Genomic DNA, 19,693 nt, shown 5'->3' with positions numbered 1-19,693 from the left:
CAACGTTCTTACAAGGACCCCGTGTGTTCGCGGCCGCACGTGCACGACGTCATGGCTCGCTTCCAGTTGCCGCGCCAAAGCTCCGCCCACAGCTCCGCGCCGTCGTCCATCCCGACGCTATCGCACCGGCTATCTTGTCCCAGGCGCCGCGCTCCCCAAACCCACCCATCTGCAGCGGAAGACATTCCTTTTCCCCCCTGAAGTCGCTATCCTGATGCACGACCCCTGCATCCGCGAGTGAGACAGGGTCCGTTTGATGGGTAGCACAGCAACAGTATGCGCGTCAGGTCATACTGGGCCGGCCGCCGCCCCTCGTTCGCTGCGATGCTTTTCCCGCGAGCAGGGTGAGCTAGTGTTGGATGATACATTGACATCCATTGACGTCCATTGACGTCTAGACTTCCCGTCTTCCGCTGGTACGGAGCCCACAAGCGCACGCGAATCCCAGCAGGGCCGTGGTACTGTGAGGTCATCGACAAGGATAACGGCCAGCCGCAACCCTCAGACACTACCATAGCTCACAAACCCCTCCCCGGTCGCTCGACGTTTTATTTGTTCTTGGGCGTGCAGCATATCCAGTCGAGCCGCCCATGTCTCTTTATGTCGTTCAGCTGTCACTTGGCCAATAACTTCGACGATACTTTCTGCTGCCACCACACTTCCGAGCCCCAGTTGCCCTCTCATCCAGACATGTCGCGGCCACAGAGCATGCCTGACTTCGCCGCCCTCATGGAGTCTTCCATGTCGCACACCGTCTTCGAGTCGTCCAGTTCGAACATGGAGAAGCGCATACACAGCCGAAGACAGACTTCACCAGAACGAAAGTCCCAGCATATGCGCAAGAAGCCCAGCATTTCGCTGGCTGCTGGTCTGATGATGAACACCGACACCCCGCCAGCCACTGGATCATTTTCGCCGCGCAAGCGAAGCCAGAGCCGACCCATTCAGGACAAGAAGATTGAGATGGAAGAAGGCGGGAATCTGTTCTACGCGTATGCACAGAGGGTGAGCGACGCCACCTGCATTGTATGCCAACATCCGGGCAAGAACGGCAGACTGACTTGAGCTACAGAGCGATTATCCTGCGTCCCCTCCGTACATCCTGACATTCGCCTCGGCCGCCGTCTGCTCGCAATGGTGGAACCTTGTTCAGCAGGAATACACGTCGTCGTCGCGGCCAAGCCTGCAATATTTCGTCGTCAAGAGCGAGGACATGGAACTCATTATGGATGACCCAAAATTCTTCGACATCCGCAATAAGTGGTTCTACACAAGCCAGGATAGTCCGACCTGCCCACCAATAGTTCTGCCCTTGCAGTATGCGAACGGCGCACCCGCCATTGCGCCCCCACAACCAGCTGGAGAGAAGATGAACACATCAGCTATCGACAGCTTGGCAGAGAGCTTGGCCCGGCTGGCACACGTTGTGGAAAGCAACGCAGAGCAGGTTCACGCACTATCGGTTGCGCAATCGACAGGCTTACAGGCGATGCAAGAGATTAACGAATCAAACAGCATTCAGATCAAGGCCATCTCCGAGTCCCAGATTAAGCTACAAGCGCTCGTCGACCAGAACGCATCACACTACATCGCTCTATCCAACACATCATTCCAGTCGCACGAACAGAGCAGACTAGCGCAGGAACAGACTCGAAAATCCCAAGAGCAAACACGCAAGTCTCAAGAGCAGACCAAAGACATCCTCAAGACCACCGTATCCCAACTCCAGACCCTGTCCAAGAACCAAGTCGAACTTTCACAAACATGCCAGATTATGATGCGTAGCATAGAAACCCTCGGCGACTCAGTCACCCAGTTCACTTCCAATGTCATATCAGACACAGCGAGCAACCAATCGCTCTCGACCAATTCACTCAACGCTCTTGCGCCGCCACCGCGCAAGCTGAACAGACGAGTAAAGGGTGTTTGGTACGAGTACGACAATGTGGGTTCGTCAAGCGGCACACAAAGGAAGAGGATAGATTCAGTCAGTGTGGACACCCCGCCAAAGAGCCCGGTCATCTTCAAGCAAGTCTGACGGTGGTACGGCTGGCTCCGAAGCATACGCTTGACACCCCCAACGGAAGAGGAGCTCAACGAGGAAGCGCGAAATGTACGACGACCATTACTCGCTGCCTGAAGCTTTCCATGGGAATTTCCTCTACCGAAAGACGAGAAGCTCTGCCTGGGCCAGCCGTTTGTATTGTGCATGATATTGGCGTTTGGAGCGAACAGATTACGACAAAGTACGGATCTCCTAATGGAAGCGAATTTTCCACTCGCTGTTTTCTGGCGCATTGAAATTGAAGTCTGGGCGCTGTTGAAGTAGCCGCCGATTGTTGACCCGCCTTGGGCTGCTCTTTCCGTTTGAATCTTTTCTTGGCGCATCACACACAGTCGGTCGTGCTCTCCGCATCTTAGCGGGTCTCACCTCGAATCAATCTCTCTTCTCTAGTGCATCCTCCTGCTAGACGAGCTCCTCCCCTCACTGTGCCTTTCTGCAGAACCATCCATCCTCAAGCCATCGCTCAACTCACGGCGACTACAATCAACCACGCACGTGCAGCAAGAAACACAGCTTGGCCTTGGCCATGAAGCTCATCTACACCGCTACGGTGCTCCTACTGAGTCTCTGCAGCATATCTGCCGCTGCTGTGCTACCAAATAGCTCTCCCGCTATCGCCAAGCCGACCTCTCCCGCTGTCCGACCTTACTCACCTACTCATGGCACGTGCTTTATCCTCCTCGGCATCGTCGAAAAGAAGCCCCATTCTGTGAATGACCGTGAATCCACTGCCTGGGTTAGTCTATGGGATGGTGCTATCAAGGAATTCAAAGGTCTCACGTACGTAACCCAACTTGAGCAAGACCATGCGATGACAAACTCTCTTGCCATGTTACATATTTCATATTGGGAAGTAAGACTGTGATGCTAACACAAGGCAGGTGGGGCGACGGCGAGCCGGTCCGTGGCATTGTCACCGCACACTCAATCGACGGCGACCCATCTAGCGAAGCCCTCAGGATACACGGGCTCTTCTCACCTACCGACTGCCTCAGCATCAAGTGGATCAACCCGAATCCTGGATCACATCAGGAGTGGACAGTCTTTAATTACTCTGGCGGCATGGTCGGCGACGAGGAGTTCGATGATACAGACAATCACTGGGATGTTGCAACATGCAATCGTACAGCGTGGACCGACACTGAATGGGATCAATACTCTACTGACCGAATAACTCGTTGTTGGTTCAAGTGCTAGGCACTAGGCCCGAGGACCCAAGACCTTTGTGGTGAGAAGTGAAGCGCGAGGATGATGTACGAATCTATCCGGAGACATACACTGTCCCTGCACCTGGTATACATGTCAGGTTTGCGATAGCTGTGGTTGCGACCAACACTACTTCAGATCATACTTCTTCTGCTGTTAAAATTGCTTCATATACTTGATCGCGGTGGTGCTTTTCCTTTCGCTTCAGCGATGCAAGTGAAGGACGTTTGACGTTCTATTCCGCCACCCGATTTGGATGCGGAAGCCATACTCCGCCTCGAAGCAATATCCGCCCAATCTATCTCAAGTCACGCCCACGCCTTTTGGAATGACTGTGGAATAATCCACCAAGAGACGGCATACGATCTCGGAACAAGCATCGGTGCAATCTACGGAAACCGGGTCGAGCAATGTAGCACAATGCACACATTTGGATTTTGTGGAAATAGGAAGCAATGTCGAAGCTATATAAGCCACTGTCTGCAGCAGAAGCGTCAGAAGCAGAGCAAATAGACAGCTAAGAATCCATTGGCTTCATCATGTTCGTCAACGCGCTCACCATCCTCGGGCTTGTTGCCACCGCGTCCGCTCACGGCTACCTCAAATCCATCTCCGTAAACGGCGGCGCCAATTATCTGGCCTGGCAAGTAGGTCAAGATGACTATCTGACCCCTGAGCCTATCCGCTACGCTCGTCGCATCAAGGATAATGGACCCGTTCCTGACTTTACTTCGAAAGACATAACCTGCAACGTTGGGGGTAACCTGCCAGCCAAGGGTGTCATACCTGTTGTGCCAGGGGACAAAGTGTATGCTCTCCGTTTTCCTTCGCCTCTTCGACATAGCCTCCATGACACGAACCGTTAACAACATGTCTTCGATACTGACATCCGTCAAGCAAACTGCAATGGGACCAGTGGGGCTCCTCACACTCGGGCCCTGTGATGAATTACCTCGCTTCCTGCGGCACCAACTGCTCAACGTTCAAAGGAGATACCGGAACACCCTGGGTAAAATTCGATCAAATGGGCTACGATACCACCAAGTCTCCTCCGTGGGGTTCAGACTTCCTAGCCAAACAGGGCGCAAGCTGGACTGTAACGATACCTGCTGGATTGAAAGCAGGCGAGTGTAAGTGTCCCTTTGCGAAATGCATGTGAAACATACGTTGACTTTGTACTCCCACATTCAGATCTGCTCAGACATGAGATCTTGGGATTGCATGTTGCAGGAACGAGAATGGGGGCGCAGTTCTATCCTGCGTGTGTCCAGATTAGCGTCGGTGGAAGTGGATCAAAGGCGTTGCCGTCTGGAGTCGGGCTACCGGGTGCGTATAATCCAGATGACAAGGAGGGAGTGCTTGTGCAGCTTTGGCAGGTGCAGGCCGGGCAGAGGGGTTATACACCGCCTGGCGGACCTGTCCAGACGATCTAAGGAGCAGCTGGAGAGGATGCATAGGGTAATCTTCCAATACCGAACCGAAACCAATTCACCTGTCCTTCAATTACGTTTGTATGGATGTTCCAACTCATCATAGGCCTACAGAGAGCAGATGCTCGAAGATGGTAAGTATGACACAGCTCCCAAGGCCACTATACGTCCAATATCCTAAGAGCGTGCAGCAAGTTGTGCAGCATCGTGAACTACCTCCTCAAGGGTCACCTTGGGTAGGCCCAGCTTGTTGTTCCATACCTCCTGTTCAGCCTCGAAGTCGTATCCGACATCCACATCCGCACCAAAACTGATCGCCAATAAAGGAAACGTGGCATTTAGATCTCCAGCATCGAACTGATGTCGAAACTTCTTGATCTCCGGACCACTCTCAATCTCTTCAACCAGAAATTTGGCCTTTGTCTCCGCTTCTAGTGCACTCACAATCTGCCGCGTGCTAGCCGAAAAGTCACACAGGAATATCTGCTTATTTGCCGTCATGACTGGATTAAGCAGAACCTTGGCGACTGCTAGCCCTGTATTCTTGCTTGTTGTGACAGCGAAGCGCTTGGTTCCAGAATCGTACACCCTCGCCTTCCTGCCTTTGACGTCGATGCCGAGGAAGTTGCCAGACTTTGAAGGATCGAGTGCCCAGTCCAGCCAGCTCCCGCAAGAGATGCTGCTCCACGTCAGCTTGCCTTGGCTGTCTTCGCATGCTTTTAAAAGATACTCCAACATCTCGCCCTTACGGTCGTAGGTAGGGACGAGTGCGCGAGCTCGGGGGTCGAGGTTGTTTGCGCCAAACTCGCTGGGGATGAAGCGTCTCACGCCTGCCGCGAGCGCAGCGTCAATGAGTCGAAACACTAGACCGTCTTTCTCGCCTGAGATGACGGAGCCAGTAGAAAGTGCAACTACGACTGCGTCCTGGCCCTTGAAGGCTTCGGTAAGCTCTTCGGTTGTGAAGGCGTCCGAGATCTTGATGACTGGGACGTTGGGGGGCAACGAGGCTGACGAAGATGTGCGGCTGACGATGGTGACGTTGAACGAGGGTTCGGCGAGGAGTGCGTTGAGGATGGGTGCACCGACAGAGCCGGATGCTCCGAGGATGAGAACGTTCTCGATGTGGCTCGACATGGGGAGATCTGCTTGGTGCGAATGGCTCTTCCTGTGGTGTGAGATCAAGTTCTGCTCGATGATCTGTTACCCAGCTCTGTTTATCCGTTCTTATAGGGCATCATCCATATACTATGACGAGGTGTTGCCATGCTTCATAATCGTATTGTCGAACGAATACCTTTTAGATTCCCTCATGGTCTCTGATGCATCGGCCGCCGCATGCTGGAGGGATGCGGCAGTAGTTCCCATTATTACTCACCAAGCACTTTACGCGACATGGGTTCTTGCATGGTGTTGGTAAGCAGCTCGTGATTGCGGTCCACATTTGCGGTATGGTGGATATGCGTGGTGTCGGCCGCTGCATCTACCAAGGCGCAGCAATCGTCGAGCCAGGTAAGCATACACCTTCGCGAGCTTGATCCAACCGGTCGTCGAGTGATATAATGTGGATTCCACCGCAGATTGTACGACCGGTCGCAAGACTCGCACGAAGCGAGAGACATGGCAAGCATGCTCAGGTCTGTAGCTACAAGGGCTCCTGTGGAAAGCTACCGGTAGGCCTGGTACCACTAAAAGCGTGGTTTCGAATGCCAGCCGAGAGCAGTCGTCGCGCCGTCGACATGGTGAGACCACACCTTGTTAGCATCGCTGCGTTTAAATGGTAGGCTGCTTCGGGCACAGTACTCCAGCGTCGCTAGAGAGGTCGTGAATGCATCGTGGGTACTCAACATTTCGCGATGGTTTCTGTTGGGGGCTGGCGGCGCCACGTTGGCTGTTGTGGCTTCGGGCCGCTGGTGTCCGGGGTCGGCATCTCTTATCCTCTGATTGCTACAGCGTCGCGACGTTCTCCCATGCTCAACCCCGCCTTCCCAACCCTCGTCCTTGTCAAGCCAGGAGCTCCGCACACCGAGCGTTCTTGTGAAGCGGTGTTAGAGGGATTCGATACGGAACGGCTCGACCATGTGCATTGCAGAGCAAGGCTAGGGCCTGCCCGGTGGGTCTCCTGAAGGATTGCTCTCGGCATCCCCCATACAAGACGATTGTGCTACCTGTGCGATCTCCTCAGTTTCCGCATCGCTACACAAGCGCTTGAACCCCGTGTTCTTTCCGAAAGGTTACCACCCTGCGCATTGCACCAACAATGTCTCCACCAACCCAGCAGCCAGACTAGGAACAACACACTTGTCTTCGTATAAGATATCTGGTTGGCAGATCAGGGACAGCTTCATCTATACGCCACTCAAGTACTTTACTAGACGCATTTCTCCGATTCTCACCTACCCTAATCATCATTACAGGTTCCAAGGATGCCCGCTTTTGCATTTCCTTCGCTGTCATGGTATGCCTGCCAACTGAGCTAGTCCCATTCCGTCATCATTGCGATCAAGCTACATCTTCCTGACCTTCTCCCGCCTGGCCAGCCGTGCTGAAATGTCCGACTATGGATTACAATCGATCCTGTTGAATCGAGCTGCGCCCACAGATAGTTGCAATCCCACATCTAGTTCGAGATATGATAGAACACCAAAGGCGGAATTGGCACGCTCACCGAGCAGGCCCATTCGATGCCTTGCCACCCCTGACCTAGCAAAGTCGTACCAGCTTACCGGATCATTATGGGTGTATGGATAAGATCCAGCATGTTCTACAGCAGCTTCTACGCATAAGGCTCATCCGGGTACCGCAAACACTTGAACATGGAGACATACGTGTCTCGTATTACTATATACAAGCTGGCGGGAGTTTACAGGAAGGATAGCTTCACGCGAAAAGACCCCGAGATACCGGCAGAGCCGGTGGCGCACCGACTTCGACTATATGCTGGTAGCTTGGATGCCGTGTATTCGCTTCTGGCGCAAGTTCTGGCGCCTGAAAGCTCGTGCCGGTAAAACTCCCCACTTGGCTGCTCACGTTACTAACCTGCAGTTTTGCGGGCGAGATGCAAAGCATCAAGCTACCAGTATCATCACACAACCAGCCTGTGATGTTGCAAGGGTCGAATCGAACGATAGAGCACCCCGGTATCGAATCACCACATGGGATGCAGATGCGGCTTTCAAACGCCAAGGATTAGAAAACATAACCAGTGCTCAGGTAAGTTCTGAGTGCACGAAACGCATATGGCGCATTCAGACCATGTCAGGCCTGCATCCATGGCATACAAAGATAAGTTTGCCACCGCTGTTCCTGTCATTACCCGAACTCGTTTATTACCACCTTGGTAGGACTGCTCTGCTTTGAGCCACCCAGCTAAGAAAACACAGGATACTTGGTTGGTATGTTTCATGTTTCCCGCATATGTTCGAGTTACAAGCTTTCGTTACCTAATAATCTCAGAGTCTCAGATTCGTTCAAGTAGTTTAGGTACAAAGAGCGAAGCTCAGCCAAGGACATCCTGCGAGTACGACCACAGTCTGTCCTCGTGTATCCAAGCTCAAGACGCATGCAAACTCAAGAGTGTGACCCATTTATCCGCACGGCTAGGGAGACCTGATGTCGCAACTAATTCCGCGGAACTCTATTGACGACCGCATAAGCATTATCGCAATCCAAACTTCATATAAGTTCTCAAAACCCTCGATCAAAGTTCCACTCGTTTCTCCAAGGCTGTTCGGAACTGCTCACAGCTAGCTAATACGCACGACTTCCCTCTTTTATCTTCCGCCGCTGTTTCTTCATTATCATTGCATATACACGTATCATCATGACATCCGAATCGAGCAAAGTTGGAACGACGGCCACGAGCCATGAGCTAGAAGCATCGTGCACGTCAAACACGAACGAAATCAACTCTTCGCTAGAGTTGTACCCAGTCAACAGCCATGATGTTGTTATTAAATTCTCGAGTTCGTGGTCAAAGGATAATACACGAGGAAAAGCACGGTCAAAGGAGCAGATCAGACCTCCGCATCATGTACTGCCCGCTTATGTTGCACTCTGTCTCTCCATATTTCTAGTAGCACTCGACACGGTACTTATACCAACGGCTCTACCCACAATATCTCAGTCTTTTCGCATGACGGACTCCTTATACGCCTGGACTGGATCTTCTCACCTTCTCGCGAATGCTTCATCTGTCCCTTTCTGGGGCAAGCTTTCGGACATCTTCGGCAGGAAACCATTCGTTCTGACAGCCAACGCCATATTCCTTGGCGGGAGTATTTTGTGCGCCATCAGCATAAATGCTTCCATGCTCATTTCTGGTCGAGTGGTCCAAGGTCTGGGCGGGGGCGGCGTCGTGGTTCTAGTGCATGTATGCGTCAGTGATCTGTTCACCATCCGGGATCGGTCCTTCTACATAGGTACGGTCGGCGCCGTCTGGGCTCTCGCATCCGCTCTCGGGCCCGTACTTGGTGGCATCTTTGCACAACGTCTTCATTGGACGTGGTGCTTTTACATCAACATACCAATCATCTCGCTAGCGATCGTGGTTCTCTACCTTACGTTGCACCTCCATACCCCTCGAATCCCTTTTATGGCCGGCGTCGCGGCCATGGACTGGCTGGGTACTATCACAATCATCACCGCTACTGTGCTGCTCCTCGTTGGTCTTCAAGTAGGCGGTGTTACCTCATACTCGAATCTGGTAGTTGTCTCGTGCTTGGTACTTGGGCCGATCGCGTACATTACTGTCCGTGCGCAGTCAACGAGCCAGTACAGTCAACGAGCCACCCCACCGAATTGCTGCATTATGAACCTACCTAATTTTAACGCGTTGTAACTCTATAACTATAGATCTAATTTAAGAAGTAATTAAATATATTAAATTATATAAGGCAGGAGATAAATTCTTATATTACTAAGTTATATTAGCCTTAGCCTTTATAGACTATTTTTATTATTATTATAGTATATTTATAGATTTTTTTTAAGAAAAAATACTAACTAGGTAACTATAGGCTTATATAAGCCTATATTTAGTACTACTAATAAATATATAGTATATTATAAATACTAGATACTAAAGATATATAATAGTATTATACGCCTACTAGAGATAAGATATAACCTTCTAACTTATATACTATCCCCTACTATCTTCTACCCCTACTATATCCCTTCCTTATAATACTTATATTACTACTAACTATAACTTATAAGGTAAATAACTATATAGCTAGGATACTAAGCGTAGCTAATGTACTTTAGAGCCTTTTACTACCCCTATAATTTTTTTATTTTCTATAAGTAGGGGGGTATTATTAAAATAAAACTTTAAAAAAGTAAAAAGTAGCTATCCCTCTACTTATTAGTTATAAAAGTTAATTAATTACTATCTCTATAGTTATAGTTATAGCCTTATTTAAATACTATCTATAATACTATTACTACTAGATAATTAACTTTAGCTAGAGGAATACTAATAGTATATTTATCTACGCTTTATTTTATTTACCTTATAGTATAGATTTAAACTCTCTCTTTAAAATACTTAGATCTCTCTACCTAACTACTTTATTAATATCTAAGACTTATTAGTATAGCTACTTCTTAGTCTCTTAACTAATACCTAAGGCTACTTTAGTTAAGTAGCTAGACTTAATAAGTTTAATAAAGTAATATATATTAATATATATAATAAATATTAACTTAAACCCTTTCCTCTTTAGGATTATTATTATAGTCTCCTCTACTCTCTCCTTTACTATAATATAGTTAACCCTAGTCTCTCTTATAAAGTCCTTATTAGGTTTAGTATAGTAAAAGTACTAAAGGACCTTAGGTTTATACTCCTCTAACTCTTAGAAGACTTTTAGAGGTAGCTTACTAATATATATAATACTTAGATCTTTTATATTATTAAATAATATAAGTAGTGTTACACGGGGTTAGGCTATACTTCTCTAGGCTCAGTCCGTACTAAGGCAAGGTAGACTAAAGCGGTAGTCCGTAAGGTATCGTATAGAATAATCAGGTAGAAAAGAGTTATCGTTGTAACTAAAGGATAAACAATACCAATTCTATAAACAATAGAATAACTAGTTAACAATCTGTGTAAGAGATAAACTATTTAAGTTGACTACAACGAGAGTAATAATAAAACCTTTCCATCCTTATATCCTCGTTGCCTTATCCATTGCCATCACTACCATCCCATCAGTTGTAGCCTTCCAAGGGATAGTTGTAATAGTTAACATCCTATATCAACCTGCCATCCCATCCTTAGCAGGATAGCTCTTCTTAGCAGGATGTCCATCACGTGATCAGCGCCCCGCACTAGTCATTACCTTCTAACGTAGTCACCCAATAGTCTCTTACTATACAACCTACATCAAGGAGAGATCCTTCTTGTTACCTTGTAACATTATCCCCCCCTTTTAGGCGTATCGTCTCAATACCCTAGATTTTCATTTTCCCGTGCCTAGCGTAGTAGTAGAGGCGGAGGTGTAGGTATTCCTATAGTGTCGTAACCTCTCCTCCTTCCTTTCCTCACTTCTCCTAACCATGCCCAAGGTTCAATCGTCCCGTCGCAACCGTCCGCAGAGTTCAACCGCTAAGCGTCGTGCCCGCGCGACTTGAGTGTAAGAGCAGGGTCTTAAGATAACGTTTCATTATAAGCGCTACAAGGAGAAGAACCTTCGTTGCTTTGTAGATACTATAACTAGTCGTTATACCAGCTGTATTTCTGTGAAGGCTAAGTGTAGCCTGTTTATTTCTAAGGAAGAGTAGGAGAAGGTTCAGGCTAAGAAGCGCAAGAAGAAACTCGAGATTACGCGTACGGAAGAGCGTCAGGCCCTCGCGATAATAGAGACTACCCGTCTCCGTCATAAGCTCCTAGAGGTTAAGGCGCAAGAGCACTCATACGCTAATCAAGATCTTACCATCCTAAATCTACAGGATCAGGCGAAAGAGCAAGCCGAGGGGAACCCTACCCCTAGTACAGACTTTTTACCAACCGAACCATCGCTACCCAGACTGTCGACTAACTTAGGCTAGTTACAGGTTAACGCCTCCTTCAATCCTTTTTCTAACTTCTTTTCTTCCCTTAAGGATCCAGTCCTCTCCTCTCTAGGTATCTCCAGTAGTACTCACGTACCTGTGACTTGCAGTTCGTCAAATTTTCCTTTAGTTCCCAAGTGTTCTAGCTCTCTAGCCATCCTAGCCACTTAACCAAGTATTTCCACTAACAACCAATTTTCTGTAGGTCCCTAATCTCCTCAACCTCGTACTCGTCGTCTTCGAGCTCTATATCAGTAGCTAGCTCGGCATCTAGAGGTGCTCTTTCCAGGAGTTTTTTGTGAAAGACAGGGTGGATGCGCATGCCTAGTAGGAGTTAGAGTTTGTAATTTACTTTACCCATTTCTTCTAGAACTTCGAATGGTCCTACTCGGAGGTTATCCAGTTTCTTGCTTAGTCGCTTAGTTTTCAAGTTCTGTCGTGACAGGAAAACTTTATCCCCCTTCTTAAAGGTTAGTCCCTCAATCCTTTGCTTATTAGCCGCTTTGGCTGTTGTGAGGTTCCTGTGAGCTATGTTCTTGCTTAATTCGTCGTGCAGTTCTCGCATTAAGCGGGCTTTGTCGTCTGCACCTACTGCGATACTCTCTATATCTTTCGGATCTCGATGAGCAATCGGCTTATATCCGTAGTTCGCATAGTGTAGCGAGTACTTAGTCGTCGCAGACCTAGTACTATTGTAGGCCAATTGTGCTGTCGGTAAGAGTTTAACCCAATTGTCTTGTAGCTTGTTGGCGTACATCCTTAGATACTGTTCTAGTGTCTGGTTCGTTCGTTCCGTCTGGCTATCTGTTTCGGGGTGGAAGCTAGTTGATAGCTTCTTCTTCACACCCAACTTTGCTAGGAATGTGTTCTAATACTTGGAAGTGAACAGTTTATCACGATCGGTGATGAATTCTTTAGGTATCCTATGTTCTGACATAAGTGCCTTGCTGACCTTATACGCGCATTCTTCTGCCGTAATGGTTTCTTCCGTGGGCATAAACTTTGCTCCTTTCGTGTGACGATACACGATGACTAGGACTGTGTCGCATAATCTTCCAGATCCTGGTTCTAACGACTTCGGGAGCTTCACTATGAAGTCCATTATTACGCTGCTCTATGGTCTCGTTGGTGGCGGTAAGGGTTGTAACAGGCCATAGGGCTTATGTCTCTTAGGTTTATTCTGATGACAAGCTAAATAGTTGCCTAGGACGTCCTGCACCTTCGCTCGTAAGCGTGGTATCGTAAACACCTTTAATAGTCGCCTGACTATTTCTTCTAGCGATGTATGTCTATACTCTGGGGACTCATGCAGTTCCTTAATGAGACTCGATCTTATGTGTGGGGGTACATATGTTCGATCGCTTCGAATTATATCTTGGTACTCTCGCTCGTCTTGTAATAGTTCGTCGGAGCCGTTCTCGTTAGGCTCGAACTGCTAGCTGGCTGCTCTCTGCTGCCACTGCTGCTGAAGTGTTTCTACCCGCTCGGCCACCTTAGCTATCTTAGCTAGTTCTGGCTGGTTGTAACGTAGTGTGCTATCAGGTATCTTCTTAAACATGGCGTTATGTAGTTCCTTATGATTTTCCTTGCGTAAGTCGGATCTCCTGCTTAAAGCATCCGCAGCTCCGTTGAGCGTTCTAGCGCGGTGAGTTATCTTGAAGTCGAACTAAGCTAGCATCTCAGCCTATCGGACTTGTTGTTGGTTGAGTTTCTTCGTTGTTATGAAACCTGCTAAGTTCTGGTGATCGGTAAAAACCTCGATCTGGTGTAGTAGTCCTAGTAAATAGACTTCCCACTGTTCAAAGGCATCGACTACTCCTAGTAGCTCCTTATCGTGAACGTCGTAGTTTAGTTCTGCTCCAGAGAACTTTCTTAAGTAGTAGAACACTGGTCTCCACTTTTTGTCTAGGCACTACTGCGACAATACAGCTCCAAGTGCATAATCTGACGCGTCAGTCTCGACTCGCGTCTCTCGCTTTAGGTCGTACATCTCTAGTACTAGTGCCTCGAGGAATATCTACTTAATTCGATCAAAAGCCTCCTGATGTTCCTCGTTCCATTTAAAACCAACTTCCTTCTTCGTGATCTCGGAGAGAGGTGTTGTGATCTTTAAGTAATCCTTAATAAACTTCCGGTAGTAGTTAGCAAATCCTAGGAAGGATTGCACGTCCTTAACTGTTTTAGGCGTTAGCCACTCCTGTACAGCCGCTGTCTTCTTTAGGTTCATCTTCACCCCCTCTATAGATATTATAAAGCCTAGGTATTCCGTTTCCTTCGTGTAGAATTCGCACTTCCCCAGCTACAGGTACAGCTTGTATTCCTTAAGCTTCCTAAGCACTTTCTTGACATGTTCCACATGTTCTTCTAGCGTCCCGCTAGAGTATACCAGCACATCGTCGATATACGCTATAACGAAGATTCCAAGGTACTCGTAAAGAGCGTTGTTAATAACTAACTAAAACGTTGCCGGGGCATTCGTTAACCCAAAAGGCATTACTATATACTCGAACAGTCCATATTTCGTTTTGAACGCTGTCATCCATTCGTGTCCTTCCTTGATCCTGATTCAGTGAAATCCTTCCCGAACGTCGAACTTCGTAAACCACTTAGCTCCCTAGAGTCGATCTATGAGCTCGGTTATTAGTGGTAAGGGATATCGGTTCTTCTGAGTAACGCTGTTTAACCTTCGGAAGTCGATATATAGTCGCTACTTCCTGTTAGGCTTCTTTACGAACAAGATGGGTGAGGCTATTGGGCCTGATCCTGGTCGGATAAATCCCTTCTTTAGATTCTTCTGGATGTACTCCCTTAGCTCAGCATCGTGCTCGGGCGATATGGGATATATAGGTCCTGGGCTTAACTTTGCCCCTTCATCTAGGATGATCTCGTGATCCTAATCCTGATGGTCTGCCAAATCCGTGGCTTCGTTTTCCTCGAAGAGTTCTCTAAACTCGTCGGTCTGATACTCTCTTGGTATCTCTAGTGGTAAGGGTCCTTCCTTTGTGGTCGCGACTCGTCTTATCTATATGACTCCTACTCTTTGAGGGTCCTTCTTATAGATTCTCATGATCTTATGAGGCGAGATCTTGCCGAACCTCCCGTCCTGGGTTGAGCTCTAGTCCTTCGGGCTCACTCTTTGGCGTACTCTAGTAACCTTGTGCACAGGTTCTCTTCTGAGTATCGTCTTTATTCGCTAGTTGATGGCGGGGTTATGGGCATCTAGGCAGTTATAACTAATCAACATGTCTAGTCCTCCTAGTTCTATTATGTTGATATTTATTTGGCACTCTATGCTAGCTATCCGTAGCTTTGTTGATTCGGTTTCCATCCGTATCATGCCGTTTCTATATTCTATGGGTTTCTCGTTGGCTAACAGTACCGATACTGGGTTCTTCTTAACCCGGTAGGGTAGTTCGTGTTTCTCTACTACTCTGGGTGAGATTATCGTCCGTGCGGCCCCGCTATCCACGAGCGCCTCGATGTTTCGTCCCTGTATAGATACGGTCGTGAGCAGCTGCTTCACCCGACTATTGGTATCCTGCACCTTCCTAAGGGTCGTTTTAGGACTGCCTTCACTAGCGTGACCCTGTCCCTGGCGGCATCCTAGTTTTTTGACTGCTTACCTTTCCTGTACTTAGGAAAGTAGCCTGTGTTATTCTTTGAGCTGTAGTGCGTCAAGCACCTGTCGTCGTAACAGAAGCTCTAATGAATGTTCTGGTGAGGTATCTCCTCCCTGGTGATCCTCTTCCTTGGTTAAGCCTTCTTGGCCTTGTGAATCTTACAATCTGCTACCTCGCAGATGTTTGATAATAGGGTGCGATAGTAATAGTCATCCACCTTGTATGCTTCCTTAAGCTACTTACGATAGAAGTCACACCCGTTCCTGCATTACGTCCATAGAAGTCTGTAGTAGATCTCCACTTTCTCTGGTTCGTATAGATAGCAGATGTCTACTAGACATTCGTCTGCCCAGAGGTTCAGGTAGCAGCACCAGTCCTAGTCTGTCCTGCAATCCTCCTTATCTTGCTTATAGAACTCGCAATTTATCTTGCAGTCATACCAACACAAATCCTTATAATCCTTAGTATCTTCTACTTCGTGGGCTTCTTAGTCCTCGACCTCAGCCATTAGATCATCGAAGTAGGGTTATTAGTGTATCGCCTGATACCCAATTTCTTCGGCATTCAGGCCGGTAATCATAATTCGTTCGCGAACCGTGCATTCGTCGGCGTAGTGTGTCTTGTTACCACATACCCAACACTAGTTATTAGCTAATCGTTCCATCACGATAGTGCCTTTGACCTTCCAGTCAGTCTTCTTTGGCTAGCCCATAGTAAGAACTTCGTTGTCCAGTTTAACTCTTAGGACGATTTCGTAGCCTTCCTTATCCTCCAAGCGTACCTCCTCGTATAGGTCTAAGTCGCTTAGGTTGTCATCCAGCTCTATCCCGGCCAGGTAAGGCGTGCCTTGTCTGATCATCCAGATCTTAATAGCTGCCTGTTTAACTTGTTCTTCTTCGCAATCCCTAGCAAAGTGTCCTGTCTTCCCGCATCAGAGACATGCTTTATTGTCGTAACGCCGCTAGCGTTCTTCCTTAGAGAGACCGTCGTGTCTTTTACCTCCTCGGGTTTTCTTATCTTTAGCCTTCTCTTGTACCTTGCCGGTCATGATGGCGTCGCCATCCCTGTCGAATCTACCACGCTGTTTCTTCATGTTGGGCAGGTTGGGTCGGAAGTATTTCTTCTAATCGTTTCGTTCCCACAACCTATTGTCGATACGCGTGGCTAGCTCGATCAGAGCGTGTAGTGTCCCAGGCTTATCGTAGTGTACAAGGCCGTCCTTAACATTCTCTTTAAGGCCTGCTTCAAATACCGTTCGAAGTGCCGCATCATCCCAATCAATCCGTGCTTGTAGTTGCTTAAATTCCGCCGTGTATGCCGATACTAACGAGGTCTGCCTCAGGCGAGTGATCTTCTTCTCTGCCTGGTTCTGAGCGTCTACTTCTCCAAAGATGCGTCCCATCTCTTGCTTAAACTCTGTCCAACTTGCGAATAAGGTACGGGTTCCTTCTTTAGTGCCCATGTATTCTGTATCTAGCAGATAGTCGTCCACATAGGGTTGCATCCAATTAGAAGCCTTATCCTTCATGTATGTACTAGCCATAAGGATCTTTTCCTAGTCGTTAGGTACCTCGTTGTACTCGCAGTACAGGTCGATGTTAGTAAGAAATACTTGTAGCTTTTCTCATTCTCCACCGTATTTCTCTAGTGACGCTATCTTAGGTTTCTTTATAGCAATGGGTCGTTCGTTAGGGGTTATTATTAGTTGCCCTATAAGCTGATTGATTATTGCCTGTATCTCAGCAATCTGCTAAGCCTGCGTGGTTGTGTGTTACCTAAGATTCCTAAGCTCGGTGACGTTAGGGTTCTCTCCCTCATCATCAGATGCTTCCAGCATCTTATTATTTTCTGGGGTAGGGCGTGCTAGCGTCAAGGGTCCCTAACCCTAAGCCCTGTTGTTCTGCGCGTTTCCCTAATAAGCCATTATTAAATCTTAATTGGGCTGTCCTGTTGGTTAAACGTCCACTAATATCCAAGGTAGTCAAAGTGTTACACAGGGTTAGGCTATACTTCTCTAGGCTCAGTCCGTACTAAGGCGAGGTAGACTAAAGCGGTAGTCCGTAAGGTATCGTATAGAATAATTAGGTGGAAAAGAGTTATCGTTATAACTAAAGGATAAACAATACCAATTCTATAAACGATAGAATAACTAGTTAACAATCTGTGTAAGAGATAAACTATTTAAGTTAACCACAACAAGAGTAATAATAAAACCTTTCCATCCTTATATCCTCGTTGCCTTGTCCATTACCATCACTGCCATCCCATCAGTTATAGCCTTCCGAGGGATAGTTGTAATAGTTAACATCCTGTATCAACCTACCATCCCATCCTTAGCGGGATAGCTCTTCTTAGCAGGATGTCCATCACGTGATCAGCGCCCCGCACTAGTCATTACCTTCTAACGTAGTCGCCCGATAGTCTCTTACCATGCGACCTGCATCAAGGAGAGATCCTTCTTGTTACCTTGTAACAAGTAGGACCTCCTCTACTAAAGTATAATTACTCTTATAGTATAATATATTAAGGATTACTTTAGTATTTATATATAGTATAAAATAATTATATATAGTATTAAAGCTTATAAGTTAGTATTAGTATAAATATTAGAAGTAGCTAGATTTTTATAAAACCTCCTCTTAGTTATAGTTAATATACTATACTATCCTTCCCCTTTATAATATAATATAATTATATTATTAACTTATAGCTAGTAATCCCTATTAGGCCCTCTTAAGGTTTAGAAAGTATCTTTTTTTTTATTACCTTTAGTAAATTTATTTAACTTTTATTTTTATATATAGATATTAGAGCTTTACCTTTATAAAATACTAATTAGTCCTATATCTAAACTATATTATTACTTTACCTTTTTTATTAACTTTTATAACTAATAAGTAGAGGGATAGCTACTTTTTAATTTTTTAAATTTATATTTTAATAATACCCTTATACTTATAGAAAATAAATAGATTATTAATACTTACTTTATATATATAATTATCTACTATATACCTACTTAATATAATTATAAGATAGGGATAAGCTAGCTAAGGACCTACTATAGCTATCTATTATAGTCCCTACTTATAACTATCTTAATATATACCTCTTACTTTATTATATATATACCTTTAGCTACTATTATATTACTTAGCTTCTTAATATAAATATTTTACTCTATAGTAATAGATAACCTTAGTATTATAAGTAATAAAGGTTAAATCCTCCTTATATAAGGAATGCTATAGATAAAGGAAAGGAGATTAAGTATAAGGCGCACTAAGTTACATAATATACTATTACGCTAAGGTCTAATATCTAGGATAGTAGAGTACTTTAAGATAGTAGCGCTATTATAACTATCTACTAGTAAAGGGATAAAAGAGATAGTAAGACCTAAGGTAATAGGTATAAGAATATATTAGATCTTATTATTATACTTATTATAGTTAACTTAAATAGTTTATCTCTTATATAGATTATTAACTAGTTATTCTATTATTTATAGAGTTAGTATTGTTTATCTCTTAGTTAATAATAATAACTCTTTTCTACCTAATTATTCTATATACTACCTTATAGACTATTACCTAAACCTATCTTACCTTAGTAAAGACTAAGCTTAGAGAAGTATAGTAAACCCCCCGTGTAACACTTACTTCTATATTTATCTTAGTACTAGCTAGTAAAGTAATAATACTTAAGTAAATAAGAGTTATAGTAAATAGTTTATTTATATAGAAGAAAATCTTATATTAGTCCTTAGTAGTATTATTTAATAAGTTAAGAGAGGAGAGGTAAGTATTTAAGAAAGAGCTTAAAATACTATAAGGCTTAAGATTATTATAGTTTAAGCTAATATAATCTTTAGTATACTAGTACTTTATATCTATATTAATATTAAGTATAGTTTATAACTTTAGGAATAGCTACTTAACGCCTATAATATTATTATATATTATAAGGTATATAGTATTAAAGAAGGTATTCCTCTTTAGTAGTAAGCTTTAGTATAGAGTATTAAAGTAGAAATTAAGAAATAGAAATTTAAAGAGCTAGTAGTTACTTAAATATTTCTATAGCCTTAAGTACTATAGTTATAAGCTTAGAGGTAAGCTATAAACTATAGTTATTAACTAAAAAGCTCTTCTTTTACTTTAACTCTTCTTCTCTCTAATATTACTATAACTATCTAGAATTACTTAAAGTTTAGGGCTTTAGTTTTAACCTATCTATTATTAAACTATATAAAGTAATATATAGCACAAATAGGTATTTAGGAAATATACCTTTACTATAATTTATTATAGTAT

The 19,693-nt window shown here is 45.5% G+C and overlaps 4 protein-coding genes across 4 annotated transcripts; 3 read left to right on the top strand and 1 right to left on the bottom strand.

The window, feature by feature from the left end:
• Window positions 1-324: 324 nt before the first annotated feature.
• Window positions 325-2,038, top strand: ACET3X_009014 (uncharacterized protein; the record flags this gene model as incomplete). The annotated part of the gene is made up of 3 exons (XM_069455162.1): window positions 325-344; window positions 399-1,005; window positions 1,073-2,038. 3 exons carry the CDS (start codon window positions 325-327, stop codon window positions 2,036-2,038), a joined length of 1,593 nt encoding a protein of 530 aa, XP_069303091.1.
• Window positions 2,039-2,591: 553 nt separating this feature from the next.
• Window positions 2,592-3,262, top strand: ACET3X_009013 (uncharacterized protein; the record flags this gene model as incomplete). The annotated part of the gene is made up of 2 exons (XM_069455161.1): window positions 2,592-2,845; window positions 2,947-3,262. The coding sequence occupies 2 exons, from the start codon at window positions 2,592-2,594 to the stop codon at window positions 3,260-3,262; spliced, it is 570 nt and encodes a 189-aa protein (XP_069303090.1).
• Window positions 3,263-3,810: 548 nt separating this feature from the next.
• Window positions 3,811-4,704, top strand: ACET3X_009012 (uncharacterized protein; the record flags this gene model as incomplete). The annotated part of the gene is made up of 3 exons (XM_069455160.1): window positions 3,811-4,079; window positions 4,169-4,401; window positions 4,463-4,704. The coding sequence occupies 3 exons, from the start codon at window positions 3,811-3,813 to the stop codon at window positions 4,702-4,704; spliced, it is 744 nt and encodes a 247-aa protein (XP_069303089.1).
• Window positions 4,705-4,878: 174 nt separating this feature from the next.
• On the bottom strand, window positions 4,879-5,835 carry ACET3X_009011 (uncharacterized protein; the record flags this gene model as incomplete). Its single annotated transcript, XM_069455158.1, has 1 exon — window positions 4,879-5,835. The coding sequence occupies one exon, from the start codon at window positions 5,833-5,835 to the stop codon at window positions 4,879-4,881; it is 957 nt and encodes a 318-aa protein (XP_069303088.1).
• Window positions 5,836-19,693: the final 13,858 nt, after the last annotated feature.

Source organism: Alternaria dauci, chromosome 9, assembly GCF_042100115.1.
Source record: "Alternaria dauci strain A2016 chromosome 9, whole genome shotgun sequence".
NCBI lineage: Eukaryota > Fungi > Ascomycota > Dothideomycetes > Pleosporales > Pleosporaceae > Alternaria > Alternaria dauci.
Note: the sequence above shows the minus strand (reverse complement) of the source record. Positions and strands in the feature narration are given on the sequence as shown.